This window comes from Chiroxiphia lanceolata, chromosome 1 (assembly GCF_009829145.1).
Source record: "Chiroxiphia lanceolata isolate bChiLan1 chromosome 1, bChiLan1.pri, whole genome shotgun sequence".
Classification (NCBI taxonomy): Eukaryota; Metazoa; Chordata; class Aves; order Passeriformes; family Pipridae; genus Chiroxiphia; species Chiroxiphia lanceolata.
In genome coordinates, this window is record NC_045637.1 from 30,298,837 (window position 1) to 30,314,310 (window position 15,474).

General features: G+C 39.8%; 1 protein-coding gene across 1 annotated transcript in view; it reads right to left on the bottom strand.

The window, feature by feature from the left end:
* STMN2 (stathmin 2) overlaps positions 1–14,815 on the bottom strand; it is a 36,335-nt gene extending 21,520 nt beyond the window's left edge. The window contains exon 1 of the mRNA XM_032703037.1: positions 14,489–14,815. Within this exon, the coding sequence (XP_032558928.1) occupies positions 14,489–14,507 (19 nt within the window). The 5' untranslated portion in view covers positions 14,508–14,815. The remainder of the gene's footprint in view (positions 1–14,488) is intronic.
* Positions 14,816–15,474: the final 659 nt, after the last annotated feature.

A 15,474-nucleotide genomic window follows, 5' to 3' on the forward strand; every position in this document is an offset into this window, starting at 1 on the left:
TTTACTTTTATTTATCTGAATCTCACCCTCAGCCATGTGTTTTTGGAATGGTGGTATTTATTCAATTTTTCCTGGTAATTTTTCAGAGGTTTCAACTGACTTAATTTTGCATCACCCTTATTCCTTTATGGAGGCTCGACAAACTCTTTCTGGTCTTGCATCACCTGGCCATGCATCACCACTGACACTGGGGGTCATTTTATTCTGTGGTATCTGTATTTTGTCATCCCTAGAGAGTAATGACATAATCTTGCATATTGCCAGCCTGCGCAATGGAAATAAGAGTTCTGCTACTGTCTCTTTTCATCTGGTCACAGCAGATCCTTTCTGGACTTGTAGTGAATAATATTTCAATTATGTTATGAAATCCTTCCCCTCATCTCTGAACTGATGTTACAGTCAAATTGTTCATATTGAGCTTCTCCAGAAAGCAAATTTTAACAGAACTACCCACATGTTACAAAAGCAAGCCACTGATCATCAAGGAAAGAAATGGACCAATATGGTTCAGGCAGAGCAAGCAATTAAGAAAGAACGAGTAAAAAATCCAGTGTTTTCTGTTTTCATCATTCAGGGAGTCTCATCTGTTTTGGAGTACCTCACCTGAGGGAACAGAGACGGACTGCTACACTGCCAGTTTCCATTAACAGACAAGCCAGTTTGTGCCATTTTTCTGGGCTCAGATATGCACACAGTTTTAAGAGAACTGTAAATCTGATACAAAATGTGACTTTTTTTATAACTCATATAGGGGCTGTAACCACAACGTTCATTAATACACATCCTATGCCATTCCAAAGTGCAGATACCTTTGATGTCTTCCAGTATTTTCAAAGCTGTGCTTTCAACTGATGAAGTCAAATGTTAGTGGTAACTTGAGGCTCAGAAAACAATAAGCAAAATAAATTGTAAGGTGCACTTTTTTTTCCTTTATTAAAAAAAAAAAGAACCTGGACAATCAGCTAATTAGAAATTTGTGTTTATGTTACAAGATATAAATGCAATTATAATTTGTGATAGGGTTGGACTACTGATCTCTGCATTCCGGTGCATTCCTTGCTTGATGAGTCATTTCACTGAGTGCAGAACATATTGAAATTATTTTCACACCATAAATATCAGGAGAATCTATTTTAGTGAAAATATGCTGCTGTGAGGGCTGTGGACAGTACCCGTCGAACTAATGATTTCATATAGACTAGAAACCCCATTTTATAGTGTCTGAATATCAAACAGATAGAATAATTTGTTAGTTAGTTTAGACATATCTGTGTTTACATAAAAATGTATGTGTGTTTATATATATGTAAAGCTTTATTTATGTAACTTTATTGGTTGATTTTGAGCAATTGACATGTATTTAATGTACTTAGCCCAAAGCCAAATATGTGTAACTGCATCTTTATGCTACACAATCACTCTTGCTGGCTGCCATGACTACCGACTAAATGTCAAAATGCAAAAGACAATGAAAGGGGACGGTCTGAAAAATTCAATTTACTTCTGGGTTTTGAATGGAATTTTAATCTTGTGAGACATCTTAAAATAAGGATGCCTCATCATTTTGAATAAAGGCATTAGTTTGCTTTCTGTACACAATTGCAAATGATATATGTAAGCAGATTACTTATACAGGAAGAGTTCCTATCCTTGCAATAATACAGTGGCACACACATTATATTGTGTTAATTAACAACAGTATTTTAAATTCGAATACCACAACCAAACAAGCTCCTAGTAAATGACTTTCGAGTTTCTAGGTAAAACTGTTTGATTTTAGAGTCTGCCTGTCAACGTAACTTGTATTTGTGGAAGATTTTGCTGTAAACCCAAGAAGTTGGGATAATGGAAACTGTATTATTATGATGCTTTATACTGTATGGCTTAATTCCCTTTTTTCATAAAAAAGACAATAGAAATGTAAATGTTTTTATACAAATTTGAGTCTACTCCATGTGGTATATGTGGGAGCAAGGGGCTGTATTTATTTTTATTACAAGATATTACAAAGGACTGAATTTCTGGGTTTAGAGAAATGTAGTCCCTAATTTAAGAAAGTCTCCCTATGTAGGAAGCCTATCAAAGGCGTGTTTATCCTTGGAGAAATCTTCTAGTTCAAAAATAATGTTTTTAGTTTTTGAAGGACTATGAAAGCACTCTACAGAGTAAGCAAAAATGGCAGCAACTCCCTCATCAACCATGTTGATACAAAGCAGGTTCTGTAAAACTCTTATTCTCATTTGGCATTATCTTCTAACAAGTGGGTAGCAGAATGACTAGGAAAAGAATCTTTTGGCAGGTCACCAAATCTAGAAACTAGGGCTAGTGTGAAAATCTATTTTTACAGCATTGAAAGACATAGGATAATTTCCTGCTAGTCTTCCTCACAGTTCAAAAGAAAGTAAAAATGCCCAGGTGAGGTTTCAGATATGTTTCATTGCGTGGCTACCTAAACCCATAACTGTCAATGCCGAAGGATGAAGTCTAGGTACCAAAATAGGAATGGATACTGGGGCAGGGACTTTGTTAAAAAATAAACTTACAGGAATAAATTTGGCATGTGTAGGTTGGCTCCAAAAGTCTCACAAGTAAGAGGTTTTTTTTTTTCTTTTTTTTTGCTATTTCTTCCACCTTTCTTCTTAAGGGTCCAAATTTGGAAAAACAGAGAAAGAAAGCAAAGGTGTGTGTGAACCAGCAGGAGAAGAGGTTGTGTTCACCACTGCTTGGAGAATTTTGGGGCTTGGAGCTGCACCTGAGGTACTATATCCAGTTTTGGGTCCCCAATCTAAAAGGGACGTAGAAGAACAGGTGAAGGTCCAGCAGAGGGCTACCAGGAAGGTGAGGGACCAGAGAATGTGGCCTGTGAAGGGTAGTTAGAGGGGGCCTGGTTTGTTTATCTGGGCAAAGGGGTGGTTTAAAGGACAATATACTAGCTGCTTACAGCTGTTTGAAGGAAAGATCAATGAAATGCCAGAGTCAAATTTTTCCAGACGACACACATCTGTAACTCTGTGGCTTTCAGATTTTTTGGCATGATCTTTACCTAGATGATCTATGCAGCTATTATTACTAATTACCAGATTTATACTTCTACTATTGTATCCTGCCATGTCTTTATGCATATATGCAAACATCTGACTGCCTCCATTACAAAACTAATGATACCACTCAACAGCGTATTGCTAAAATTTATCATGGTTGGGCATAGATTATAAATATTACTGAGTATGCTAACCAGAAGATACATAAAATTAATAAGAAAAAAAAAAGGTAAAAAATTACAGCCTCTTCTTGGAAACCATGCTGATGGTGCAAAGAACTTAGTGTATTATTCAGAATTGATTAAATTGGCTGAGGGAGAACATTTACTGCTGGGATACTTTTGTTACAATTCATGCTACAATAAAACTAGAAAAAGAACCACTGGTCACAGAAAGTGACTTGTGTTTTAAGTAGCTTTGCTCTGATTTGCATAATAGAAATAAATGGATTTTTGAAGATGCAAAATTAATGCATGAATGTCTACACTATAGCAATTTATATAGACTTTCAGTAATATGACTGCTCCCAATTAAGTCTTTCATGACTCACCTCTATTTTTCATCTTTCTCTTCTCCTTCACTCTTTTATACTGTTTTTCAATTTAGTAATTTTTTTCCTATTCTGAAATACTAGTGAAGATTTCTAGAATACCTTTGCTCTGTCACTCTATTTATCCCTCTGCAGCTATCTATCTGTCTATCTCTCTGTCTCTCTATTTTTCTGCAATACTGGCATCCACTTCAAAGAAGATCTTGATGAATTCAGAGACACTGCTCTGCTACTAAATTAACCACATGAGGAGTTGATCCCTGCAGAGATGCTCCACTGGTTGGTGGTGTGAGGGCACTTGGCTCATTTAGAATAATAAAAAAAAGATCTTCACTTGCAATACTGAGATTTTCAGGGCACTGTGCACCAGCATCAACAGTCTGTCATTAACAGCAAATCAGAACTTCTATGTTGCTTAGCCTGCCCTTTCTAACAGACTCATCAAACTTCTAGGACTGGCTTTTCTACTGGATTTTTAGTATGTCCTAAAAGCATCAGGAGCTGGATATATCCAAATGTCAACTTGTAATAGCCTGTTTTGTCTCTTTTGTTGTATAATCAAATTCTTTTTCCTGTAATAAAAAAAAAAACAAAAAGAAATCTCGTTCCCTGCCTAATCAAATTCTTTTTATTAGTGTAGCTGGCTCTTACATGACTTTTCAAAATAATAAAGGAGAAATTTCTTTCCTAAGCTGATACTTCGGGAGATTTAAAGGGTGAAAAAATAGGTTCATCAGATTGTTATTTCCCATGTTGTCCTGTTTTTTTTCCCCACTGCATTAGAAAATATGGGAGTCCTTCTTCCACTGAATGTCACTTTGATAAATTACAATTTGGCCTACAGTTTTCTCAGCTGGAAGGCTGCCTCTTGCTGAATTCTGGAGAAGCTTTTATCTAAAACCATTTCACTATTTCTATGAAGATGACTAGGGAAAAATACATGCATGTGGTAAACTAAACAAGTGTTTATTTTATTTATTTGAAAGGTTCTAATGCTTTGTGCCAGGAAATCATTCTTCATTTGAAAAAAATCTGTCCAGGCCTGGCCGTGGAATAAGCAATTGAAATACTGGATTTCAGGCTTCAGCCTGAGATGGCTGAGATACAAATCCAAGCTTTACAGCCAGTTTGTCTCAAGGCACTTCGTGCTGGGCAGGACTAATTCCACATGGGCTGAGAGTGATGCTGCGGACCAGAGAAGCACTGGAAATTGGAAAAACAACAGGAAACAACTATCCTGTGGTCTTAATTCCTTCCCTTCTGGCATCACAGAAGTATGAAGGACTACGGGAAGGAAGAGGTTGTATGAAGGGATGAGAGCTGAATCTGCATATTGGAAGAAATTGCTGAGAACAGACAAACTAAAAAAAAAAGAAGAAGAAAAAACACACAGGTAAAGTCAGTCAGGGGATGGGATGATCGAAATTTGACCAAGAATGAGGGTGACACTTGATTGACTGGATAACGACATTGAATTAAGAAAATCAGGGAAAGGGTACCAAGGAAATGGACTGGAACTGGAAATCAGTAGGTGGTGGGGATGAAGCAGATGGGAAACTGAAAAAGTTGAGAGTCATCTGAAATAGAAATCTTCCTGGCTGCTAGATCAGACTTTCCTCTAACGCCAATGACATTAAAAGCGTATAATATTAGAGTAGCAGTTCAGGGTCAGACTGGGGTCCATCTGATATAATATTCTACTTCCAGTATACTTTTTCTTAATTTTGGTTTAATCTAGGAAATTCCATCCATATAACTACATATAAAGGTACTAAATAAAATTTTGCAACCTTTATATTGCAGATTACTTATGTATGCTTATCTAAATGTCTTGATTTATCTGCAAGGGATTTTGCTGTAAGTATTTTTTTTATTATTCCAATTTTTTTTATCCTTGACAGTGCTGTTCACATCTTTGTGCAGAAACTAGGATGCCAGCAGAACGGAGACCTCTAGAACACCACTGACAACCTATACAAACTAGTAATTACAATTTTGCAGAGGACTTGAAAGTACCTCTGTCATGTTTAATCCTGTTTTTCAGGCCTTCCACCACAAGAAGATGAAATTCTTTACGCTGTTAATAAAATGCAGTATGATTTTCTGTGTAAGATATTTCCTTTCTTGATCTTTCACTGCAAAAAAAAGGTGAATGCACTTCAAAAAGGATAACTTGAACCCTCAATGTAGCTTAAAATAAATACCTTACTACTACTTTACCTAAGAAGCCATTATTGATATTTTGCTTAGAAAATAATGATGTTTAGAGGTAGAACATCATTTCCCAGCAAGAAGTTATTTGCCTTGAGAACAAGTGTTTTGTTGACAAATTTAAAACATTTAAGTTTTTAAATCAGGAGTAAGGGCATCATTCCTATCTACAAGATATATTGAAAGGTCCTTGACTGCAGTCTCAACAGCAACAAAAATATCTGAGCACACAGAAAAGATATTAGCTTAGAAATAGGGGTTTTTTACTATCTACAAAGTAAATTGAATAAACACCAGTACCTGGAGACAATGTGTATTCAAGTAACATAAACATGACTTAAGTGATATCAATTGCTCTTTCTTTTCACATGAATAATGCAAGAAACAAATACAGTTAATAGGTTAATAAAAAGGGTTACAGAAGTGAATTTTACTTCCAAAAAAGATCTGTGAAAAATTACAGAGATTGATTCATGCATTCATTTTAAGTAAAAAAATTTCCTACGAGCACGTAACATTTCTTACAGCTCCATTCAGGTAACTGGAGGATTTGCAGTACAAAAATACTAGGAAACAAAAAAAATATAATTTTTGCTACATTTTTATATACCGGTGTTGATAAAAAAAATTTGTGCATCTTTGACCTGGCTGTGGTCTCTACAGTCCTTTGAAAAGAAAAAGTAACTGTAATAATATTAGTCAGTCCAGGGAGCTCTGCCAATAAAATGACATCAAGAGTCATCCTAGTGGAAACTAGAGGACGAATTTGAACATGTGCATCTCAGAAATCTTAGCCCGAAAGGACAATTTGTGTTTTCAATAACTTTGAAAGGATGAAAAATAACATCAAGATCAAAAGTTATAGCTATGTAATCACTTAGTTACTGCTGAATATATTTAAATGTAAGAACTGTAAGCATTAAAAGGTACTTTGGCTGCCTCCAGGTAGAGCATACCTTAGCTTAAGATAAATTGCCCATTTTTAAACCTCTATGTCAATCAGTAGTATAAAATATACACAAAATTAATTTTTCTTTACCTAAGAAATTCCCTAAGAATTATAAAAAACTATCTGAATAGCATAGAATGCTAATACATCTTCAGTAGCTTAAGTTGCTCTGTTTCCTAATCTGATCAGTATGGATTTTTGCAACATCTATAATATTAGAGCATAGTTACACATTTCCGTGCAGTATGGAACATAACCTCACATCCCAACTATGATTCTCCCCATCTTAATGAAAAGGAAGTCAGGTCATAAAATGATTAACCTACAAATCCAATAAAGGAGTTGGGTGCCTAAAATGATGTTTAAGAAAAAAAATAACTCAGGTTTCGAAATCCAAAATGTGGGTCCTGCAAATTTCTGCACAGGTGAGGAGAGGTCATGAAAATTCAGAAAAACACAATTTGTGCTCTTCAAATTGGTGTGCAGTGGAGGGTATTAGTTTTTTGCACAAGCAAGGTTGCCTCAGGCTTGAAATGTTTAATCCCCTAACACTGGCAATTGGGTGTTCTTCCAACTCAGACCCAGTCCTCTGAAGAAATCTGTGTAGCCTGTTTCCTGAGAGCATCTGGCACATGTAGATAGGATAGGGTTCTTCATAAATTTAAGGGCAGCCACAGTTTTCTTTTAAAATGCAGCTGAGGAGAAACATTGCTGGCCCTCTTACTCCTACCCTTTGGGACAACTGTCTACAGCGAGCACCTTTGACTAGGAAGTGCAGGAGCTGAGTTCAATCTCTTTTAGAATGAGGGGATTCAGGCCAAAGGGTCCTAACTGCCACCTAAAGAAACTCAAGTTCTATTTTCTGCTCCCACAATTGTTTCTATTTTGCCATATCATGCAAAATCTAGCGATGGTCCTGGGGTCCAGGTGGAGGTCATCCTCCCTCCTGTGTGCTCTCTTGTCCTCTCTCTAGCATGATGCTCTTCCCACAGAAGGGTGGAAAGCAGACATAGCTCAGCGGCTCTGGTCTTATACGGGGAGGGAGGACACGCATGGACAAGGGCCACCTGATCCCAGCACCACACTTGAAGGCCAACCACCAGCCTTTGGCTCAGGGACAGGAGTACATCCATTGCCACCTCTTTTTCCTCCCACCACAAAGGCAGAGACTGAAGTAGGGCTTCTCCCTGAAGTGCCCAAGGGATGGTTGAAGTATCCCCATTCCTCCCTGCATTTTCCTCTGGGTTTCTGAATTGAGTGCATTTACTATTGACCATAGCCAGAGGCACTGACCTCTCCCCACGTGCTGTGGAGGTACAGTCATATCTGTATCCCACCACAGGTGCCTTAGAGCTTTACTAATCCTATCCTCAGTCACCTCTCTAAACTAAACCACCTTCCTGGGGCAAAACTGGTGAAAAAAACCCCACCAATCCTGTTTTGTGATTGTGTGTGTGAAGGACCACCGTTTCCCCACACAGCAATCATCACAACCACGAGAGGTTTTGCGTATTAGAATGAGTCTATAAATCATAATTTATTTATGAACTGCTTGGATTTGATTCCTATACCTTAAAAAAATATACTTTCTATATGTATTCAGAAAAGCCCAGTGTTTTTGTAGATGCTGTGCATCAGTTTAACTGCACATCCTGGCAGAACTAGCTGAAATTCACTTCATTGGTTAAATTATGTATTAGCAGACAGGAAAAAGAAAAACATAATAAGTGGAAGAAAAAACGAAATAATATTGGAGCAACTTTGTATGCTGTTTTTTCTCAGACACATGATGTCCAAAGTATTTAGTTCCCAAGAGCCAGCATTTCTGCATCAGTCCATTTTTTTGACTGAGGATGCAGGTCCATGTGGGTTGAGGTCTCCAAAGCAGTTTTTCCTGCTTTTGAAAAGTGCTGAGTAACTAGGGAAATAGGTACTGCCTGCACTGCAGTCATGGGTGCCCATCACCTTGCAGGATAGAGGTATGTGTCCCAAGTAGAGTTGCTGGCCGATGTTCACAGAGGGGACTCATACTTCCAAGCAGGATCAACAATATTTTTAAACTGAACAAAAACCAACAACACCTCAGACTGTATCCACAGAATGCATGAGGGTTGTGTGTAGCCTAGAAAGAATTGTGAATATCAGACATTCCTCCAAGTCAGATGCCAATTTCTGTGTCCCCATAGGCTGTGCCCTCACAGGCTGTGCCCCCACTTGTACTGAGGCCAGTGGCTGTACTCCATTGGCTGCAGTGACAGAAGAGTCATTTGCAAAGTTTGTTCATCTATCGTCCGTTTTATGGATACTGCTGAAGAAGACACATTCTCTGCAAGCCACCTGATGATGGCAACAGGTTTTTTTATAAAAATGACTCGTAGGGAGAACTGACAATGGATTTTTCGAAGGCAGTTACTGCAGAGGTAAGCAAGCACTGCTGCTTCATGATGTGACACTTACTCCTCCTTAAAGCATTGGGCAGATCTGCTGAGAGTGCCAGAATAAAGGGTTTTGAAGCCTGATAACCTAAGTTGAAAGGCAAATGTATTATATATACATACATATATATATATATACACACAGCCTGTGGGGAGGGCACACTGTGAGAAAGCTCAATGCAACTCTCAGTCCCTTATGTTCTAGTGGTGGCTTTCTTTCTGTATCAGCTTTAGCAAAGCTTTTAGTGAGTTAATTTTCTACCTATATCATTTACGTGGTGTGACACCGTTTTAAGATGCCTACTTTAAGACACCCAGGGCTTGATGTTTTTCAAAAGTGCTGAACATCTCTTTGTTTCTTTTGCCTGTGAACTAATAAGGTAGTTAAATTAGACCCACATGAAAATGCTTCAGAGGTCAAGTATTACTCAGACCAACCTGTTATGGGAACCCTCTGATCTCTGTGTTTCAGACTATATAACAATGTCTACTTCTCACTGCAGGCAATTAGGAGAATTAATTAGTTAATATTGTATAGTTTTTGAAATCTGAAACACTATCTAAATATATTACTGGATATGAGTGTCCTATCTTTCTTCTGAGTTGTTTTTAAATCAATGCTATTAATTTGAAAATGAAGAATTCTTTTCTAAAAGAAATGAATATAAATGTCACCAGAGATAAATCTAACCATTAGGTTAGATTACACAGTATTTATACTAAAAAATAGGTGTGCAAAACATGATCTAGAGAAATGTACTATTGTAGTACATATATAAAAATAAATAATAATAAATAAATTCCCAGGCTTAAATAATAAATTAAAGAAAATTCAAATTGACAAAATTGATGTGAATGAATTACAGAAATACATTATTAAACAGGGAAGTCTTTAGTCTAACTAGAGCTTATATTTGGAAAAAGAGGTAATGGAGGTGGAGGTGAGAGAACATTTTGGTAGCGTTCAAGCTGCTGAATTTTATTTTTATTTCCTCAGCATGTTATGGGATCTCTTCCATAAGAAAATGAAATAGATGACATTTTATCCTCCTGCTTGTACACCTCACAGGGTAAGTAAAGAACTGCTATGAGGTAATATAAATTCTTAGCCATATGGACTGTTTTTAAAATTATTACTGCCTCAATTCTCAATTGCAGGAAGAGTAATTGATTTTGCAAAACCAAGAAAAGAATGTGAATAGGTGTTAACCTTCAGTTCTCTGGTAAAGTGTACTTGCCATGAACTTTATATTAGATCAGTAATAAAAGTTCTCAGAAAAATGTTTCTTCTGCTAGATCTTGAAAAAAATTTGGAAAAATGGTGTTTCAGTCAAATCACATTTCTGATAACACTTAAACAATACACTATTTTCTGATTCTTGCCTACATTAACTCTCATATTAACATGATTTCTTATTTGTCTATGCAGAAATGTTATTTTCTGACAGCTGAAAATAATTCTGAGCTGATTTGTGTTCATTTATTCATTAAAGGGAAGGTTAAAACCTTCAGCTAAAAACAACGTAATATGGAAAGGAGCATGCTCGGTCCAAACTCAGCCTGGCACTTAACCATATGTTGTTTAACTGGAAGCTTGTCATTGTCATTGATGTCCAGATGACTACTCATGTGCAACTGTTAAAGATCAAACAATTGTTTAAGTGTGGTGGCAAATCAGAGGCAGAATGCTTACACCTTTTCAGTAAAAAAGGCCTAGTTATTAAAGTAATTGAACCAGTTAAACTCAACAACCATACACTTATTTATGATTTCATATGTGTTTACATATCAGATAAAACAATAATGTAGTACTCAGTTAAGAGACAAACTTAGCAATGGCCTTGCATCCATCAAGCTAAGTATAGATGTCTGAGCTCATGAATAAAATGTAAATGACAAAGTAGAAGAACAACTCTGAAACACTTTTACAAGAGTTTAATCAATCTTACTGAGATATGCAGAGGAGGCAGCATGGGGCTGCCTGAATTCCCATATCCTCATAATTCCACCCATTTATCACCTCACAGCATTCCTGACTGTCTCAAAAGGAGTTGAACTTAAACACTTCCTTAACACTATTAGCATATATCCCACATATTTCTGTTAAACAACTTCCTATAAAATAAACAAGAACCATAACCAGTACTGAGAGTTTCTGTTTGATGATTGTCTGAAAATGTTCTAATAAATATTCTTTAAATAAAACACCACAAGGAAACAATGAAATAATGGTTTCAAACACTTTTTTAGTTCCAGTGTAATTACAGACTGCTTCACCCTCACACTACCAGCCATGTACATACCCTAAGTAAGTCTATCGAACCAGGTACATTGCCTGATTGGTCTTTAGTGACCCCACCTGCAAAGGCTGCTGATTTATGTAACACACATCCTGCATGGCTGAGAGTATAAAGAATGAAGGAGTCCCTCCATTCAATATAGATTTTGTGTGGAAGATGGCATCAAAGGGAGAACGAAATTTAAAAGCCCCTAGAATTTCTCTACAGTTGTGTTACATGGAATTTTAAAATAAGACACACTTAAAAAAAAAAAAATGTGTGTGTCTCTGGCATGCATCAGTCACATACCATGTACACTAAACAGAAAGAAGAACCTCATGGGCATTCGGGCTGTATTGATCTTCTAGAAGTTCTTGCAGCTGTTGAAATTCCTACATAAGTCAAAGGAGCTTTCCTTAAAAATCTCTTATTTTACTGAACCTAAGAGAGAATGAGGCTTAATTTTGCTTTTTATGGCAAAATATAAACACAGGCTTATCAAGGTATTTGGTATCTGCCTAACCTGAGTTACATGTAGAGTTCTGTCCAAAGCCAGCAGGACTATTTTGCATGCTCACTCTCAGACACCTGCTTAAGTGCCTTGCTGGACCAGGGCCAGAAACATAATAGTGGGCTGGCTTAAACTGATTAGAAACGTTTTGCTGGCTCCAGTGGAAGCAGGATCCAGCCTTTATTGCCACTTTGCAAAATATGGTGCTCAAAAGGGAAAAAAAAAATCAGGCGCTCTGTAGTTCTTGCAGTGGTCTATCGGGTAAAGCTTGAGTACAGGACAAATGTAGCTCATTTAGCACTAACTGGAAATGTGTATTACAGAGAATACATCTATTTTTTTCACATGAAAATAAAATTTGTTAGCTTGTAGTAATTCTTGAAATAAAGTGGCTTATTCTACTAGACTGTCTGGATCCAAATTTTCTCTAAGAAGGAGGAAGAATAAGGTTTAAGGAAATGGTGAGTTTAAAGAGGGAAGATGCTTTTAATAATGTAACTTTCAATTCTTTTTAAGTTAAATGCTATTGTAATTAGTATTTTTAGAAGCTTGAGCTAGGTAGTTACACAGCTTTTTATTGTTGGTATATATGGCTTGTTAGCCAGGTATTATTAGACAAACTGGCATCACATAGTCCCTTCGTCTCTGGGCAAACTGAATGATTCCTGGCCTCTCTCTTGCTGCAGAAATCTTTATATTTGTGTGCTATGAAACCATTAACCACAGGCTGAGGAGCTCTTTCTTCCCTTGTGGCAGAATTCCTAACAGGGCCTTCTGCCGCGATAAGTCCGCGGCCGACTACAAATTATCAATACTGATTACGGGATTGCTGCAGTGGGGAGGGGACCGCGTGCTCGGCACTGCAGGGCTGGCCAGGCTCCCACAGCCCTCACTTCCCTCCTCTATTTGCATCTACAGCTGTCTCATGCTGTTCCCAGGGGTGCCACAGCCAGGTTAAAATGTTTTCAATTCACACCGATTATTCCTCGGGAGTGGAACATCAGCATTCGAACAAATGCACTGGTGTAATGCATCGATTACAGCCACTGCCAGGAGGCTTTGGTGTAACTTTGTGCAATGTGATGAAGAGCGCTAGCAAGAGTCTGCATAGAATGGAAATTTAAATGAGATTTGTTTCTTGGGGAAAGGCAACAATTGTGTTGGGACCTCTTCATCCTTATTTTACGGGATTTGTGCGTGCACGATATTAATGGTGAATGATTGTGAAAACTTGAATTTGAATGCAACAAATGCAGGTCCAGCCTCCATCCCTTCCTGGAAAAAAACCCCAAAAAACCCAACCCGCAAACTGTTATCTCTCTCCCCCGCACCCCCACTGCGATTTTTCCGCCCTCCCTCCCCAGCAGTCTCCCTCGAACAAAGGGGCCAGTACCGGGCTACCGCCCTTCGCTCCTGCCTGGACCAGCAGGACCAAGACGGACCCGACGACAACGTGCTCCCCGATGACCTGGGAGCCCCCCGGGGACCGGGGCTGGGGCGTGGAGGGCGCAGCTGCCGCGCCCCACCCGGCGCTCCCCGGGGCCCGGCGGGGTGGGCTTGGGCTGGGGGCGGCGCGGCGCGGAGACAGGGCGCGGCTCTGCCGGGGAGGGGGGAGGATGCTCTGCTGGCAGCTGGAAAACGCCAAGTAACAACAGCCCCGGCAGCTGCCCCCCGGGAGAGAGAGCAGGGTGGGCACTGCTAGCGCACACCAGCTCTCCGTGTTGCAGTGACCTACTTCAGCCGCCCCCCATGTCCCTCCCCCCGGCAGACTGCAGGTGCGGGCAGTGCCGGGGTAACGCCGAGCGGTGGCTCCTTCTCGCCGCCCCTCCCGCAGCCCCCCGCGCCGGGCCGGGCCGGGCCGAGCTGGGCTGGGCCGAGCTGGGCTGGGCTGGGCGCGGCCGGCCGCAGTGCGCGCCTGGCAGGGCCCGCCCCGCTGCAGCCCCCCCGCCTGGCACCGCGGGCCCCCCGCCGGCCCGGCCCGGCCACATCCCCGGCCGCCGCCCCCAGCCCCCCGGGCCGCCGCCGTGCCCGTTTCTGGCGGCAGTGCCTCCCCACCGCCCCTCTTTTCTTGTCCCCACGCGGTTTGAGAGACAGAGGGGAGCGCTGACTCCGGCCGCCGGGGACGAGGGGAGGTACATTGACAGCGGGGATAACTTTACCGTTCGTTTTGTTTCCCTTTTTTTAATATATATAAAAATATATATATATTCATCTTTAAATTAATGAAAGCAGTTTCAAAATTATGCTGTGTTCATGTGCCGACCTCACCCATCGGTCTATAATTAATCCGATCTCCATTAGGACGCTAAAACAGCCCCTGGTCCCACCCACCCTCTCTTTTTTTCCTGATCAAAGAAATTAAAAATATGTTCATCGTTGTCTTGTTTTTTCTTTTTTTTTTTTTTTTTCCCCTTAACTTTCGGGACAGCGAAAAGAGCACCTAGTGTAGGTAGAGGACCTAGGAGACAGCGGCCGTGGCACTGGCTGAAGGAAAAGAGAGGTGGTTTCTTACCCATTGCTGTTTTAGCCATGGTGGGATGTGCGGCTCTCAGAGGCGGTGAAGGCAAAGGGGTCCAGCTACAGCAGTGGAGAGAGGGAGAGAAGACTGAATAAGGCACTGAGTCAGCAGAGTGGGGCTGTGCAAGAGAAGGAGCAAGAGGCAGGAGCCCATGAATAATTATCACTCCTCTACCCAAGCAGATTGGCTCGAGAGGTCCCCTGACATGACTCCTGCAGAGCCAGAATCTCCGGGCATTAAATATTGATCCGCCAATAGTGCTGGAGTACAAAGTGCCAGAATGCAGTTTGAAATGGAAATCAGTCCTTGGCTGCTTCTCCCCCCTCGGTCTGGTGTTAATAGTACATTCCATGTCAAATGTTTTATGTCTTACATGAAAAAAGCCTATTGGTGTTGAAGGCTCTGCTGTTGCTACCTGTAAAACACGCACAAATTCATTTTAACACATTTTATTCCAAAGATACAAGAAAAGAGACCACTATGAGGGATTTTCAAAACTATTTCAGTAAAGCAGCTGCTCAGATTATTTTTGCCTCCTGCAAGGGTACACAGATATCCTATACAATTGCTTTATACTGAATGTTTCTGCATTTCAGTACATGTTTTAGTGTCCCCAGACCTAACATCTTGAACTCTGCTAAACTATGGGGAATGGCAGCTGGACATGCTTTTACTCTCAAAGGGCTCCGGAAAGCCAAAACCAGAATAAATGCGGAAAGAAGTTAATAACCACTTCCCTAATGCACTGTAACAAGAGCCACTGGGAAATGCTTGATGTCCTTGACAAAGTGTGCAGCATGGGACCTGGTATTGTTATTACACGAAAGGGGATAGACATGTTCTAAGGATTCCCTACATTAATTTTAAGGATTCTCTATTATCAGCAGGAGGACAGTCAGTGACTGAGAGCCACTAAACAAATGTGGGTAGTTAATTGAAACCTTTGCTAGAAACATGGCAATGATGGGACCTCTTTGGAA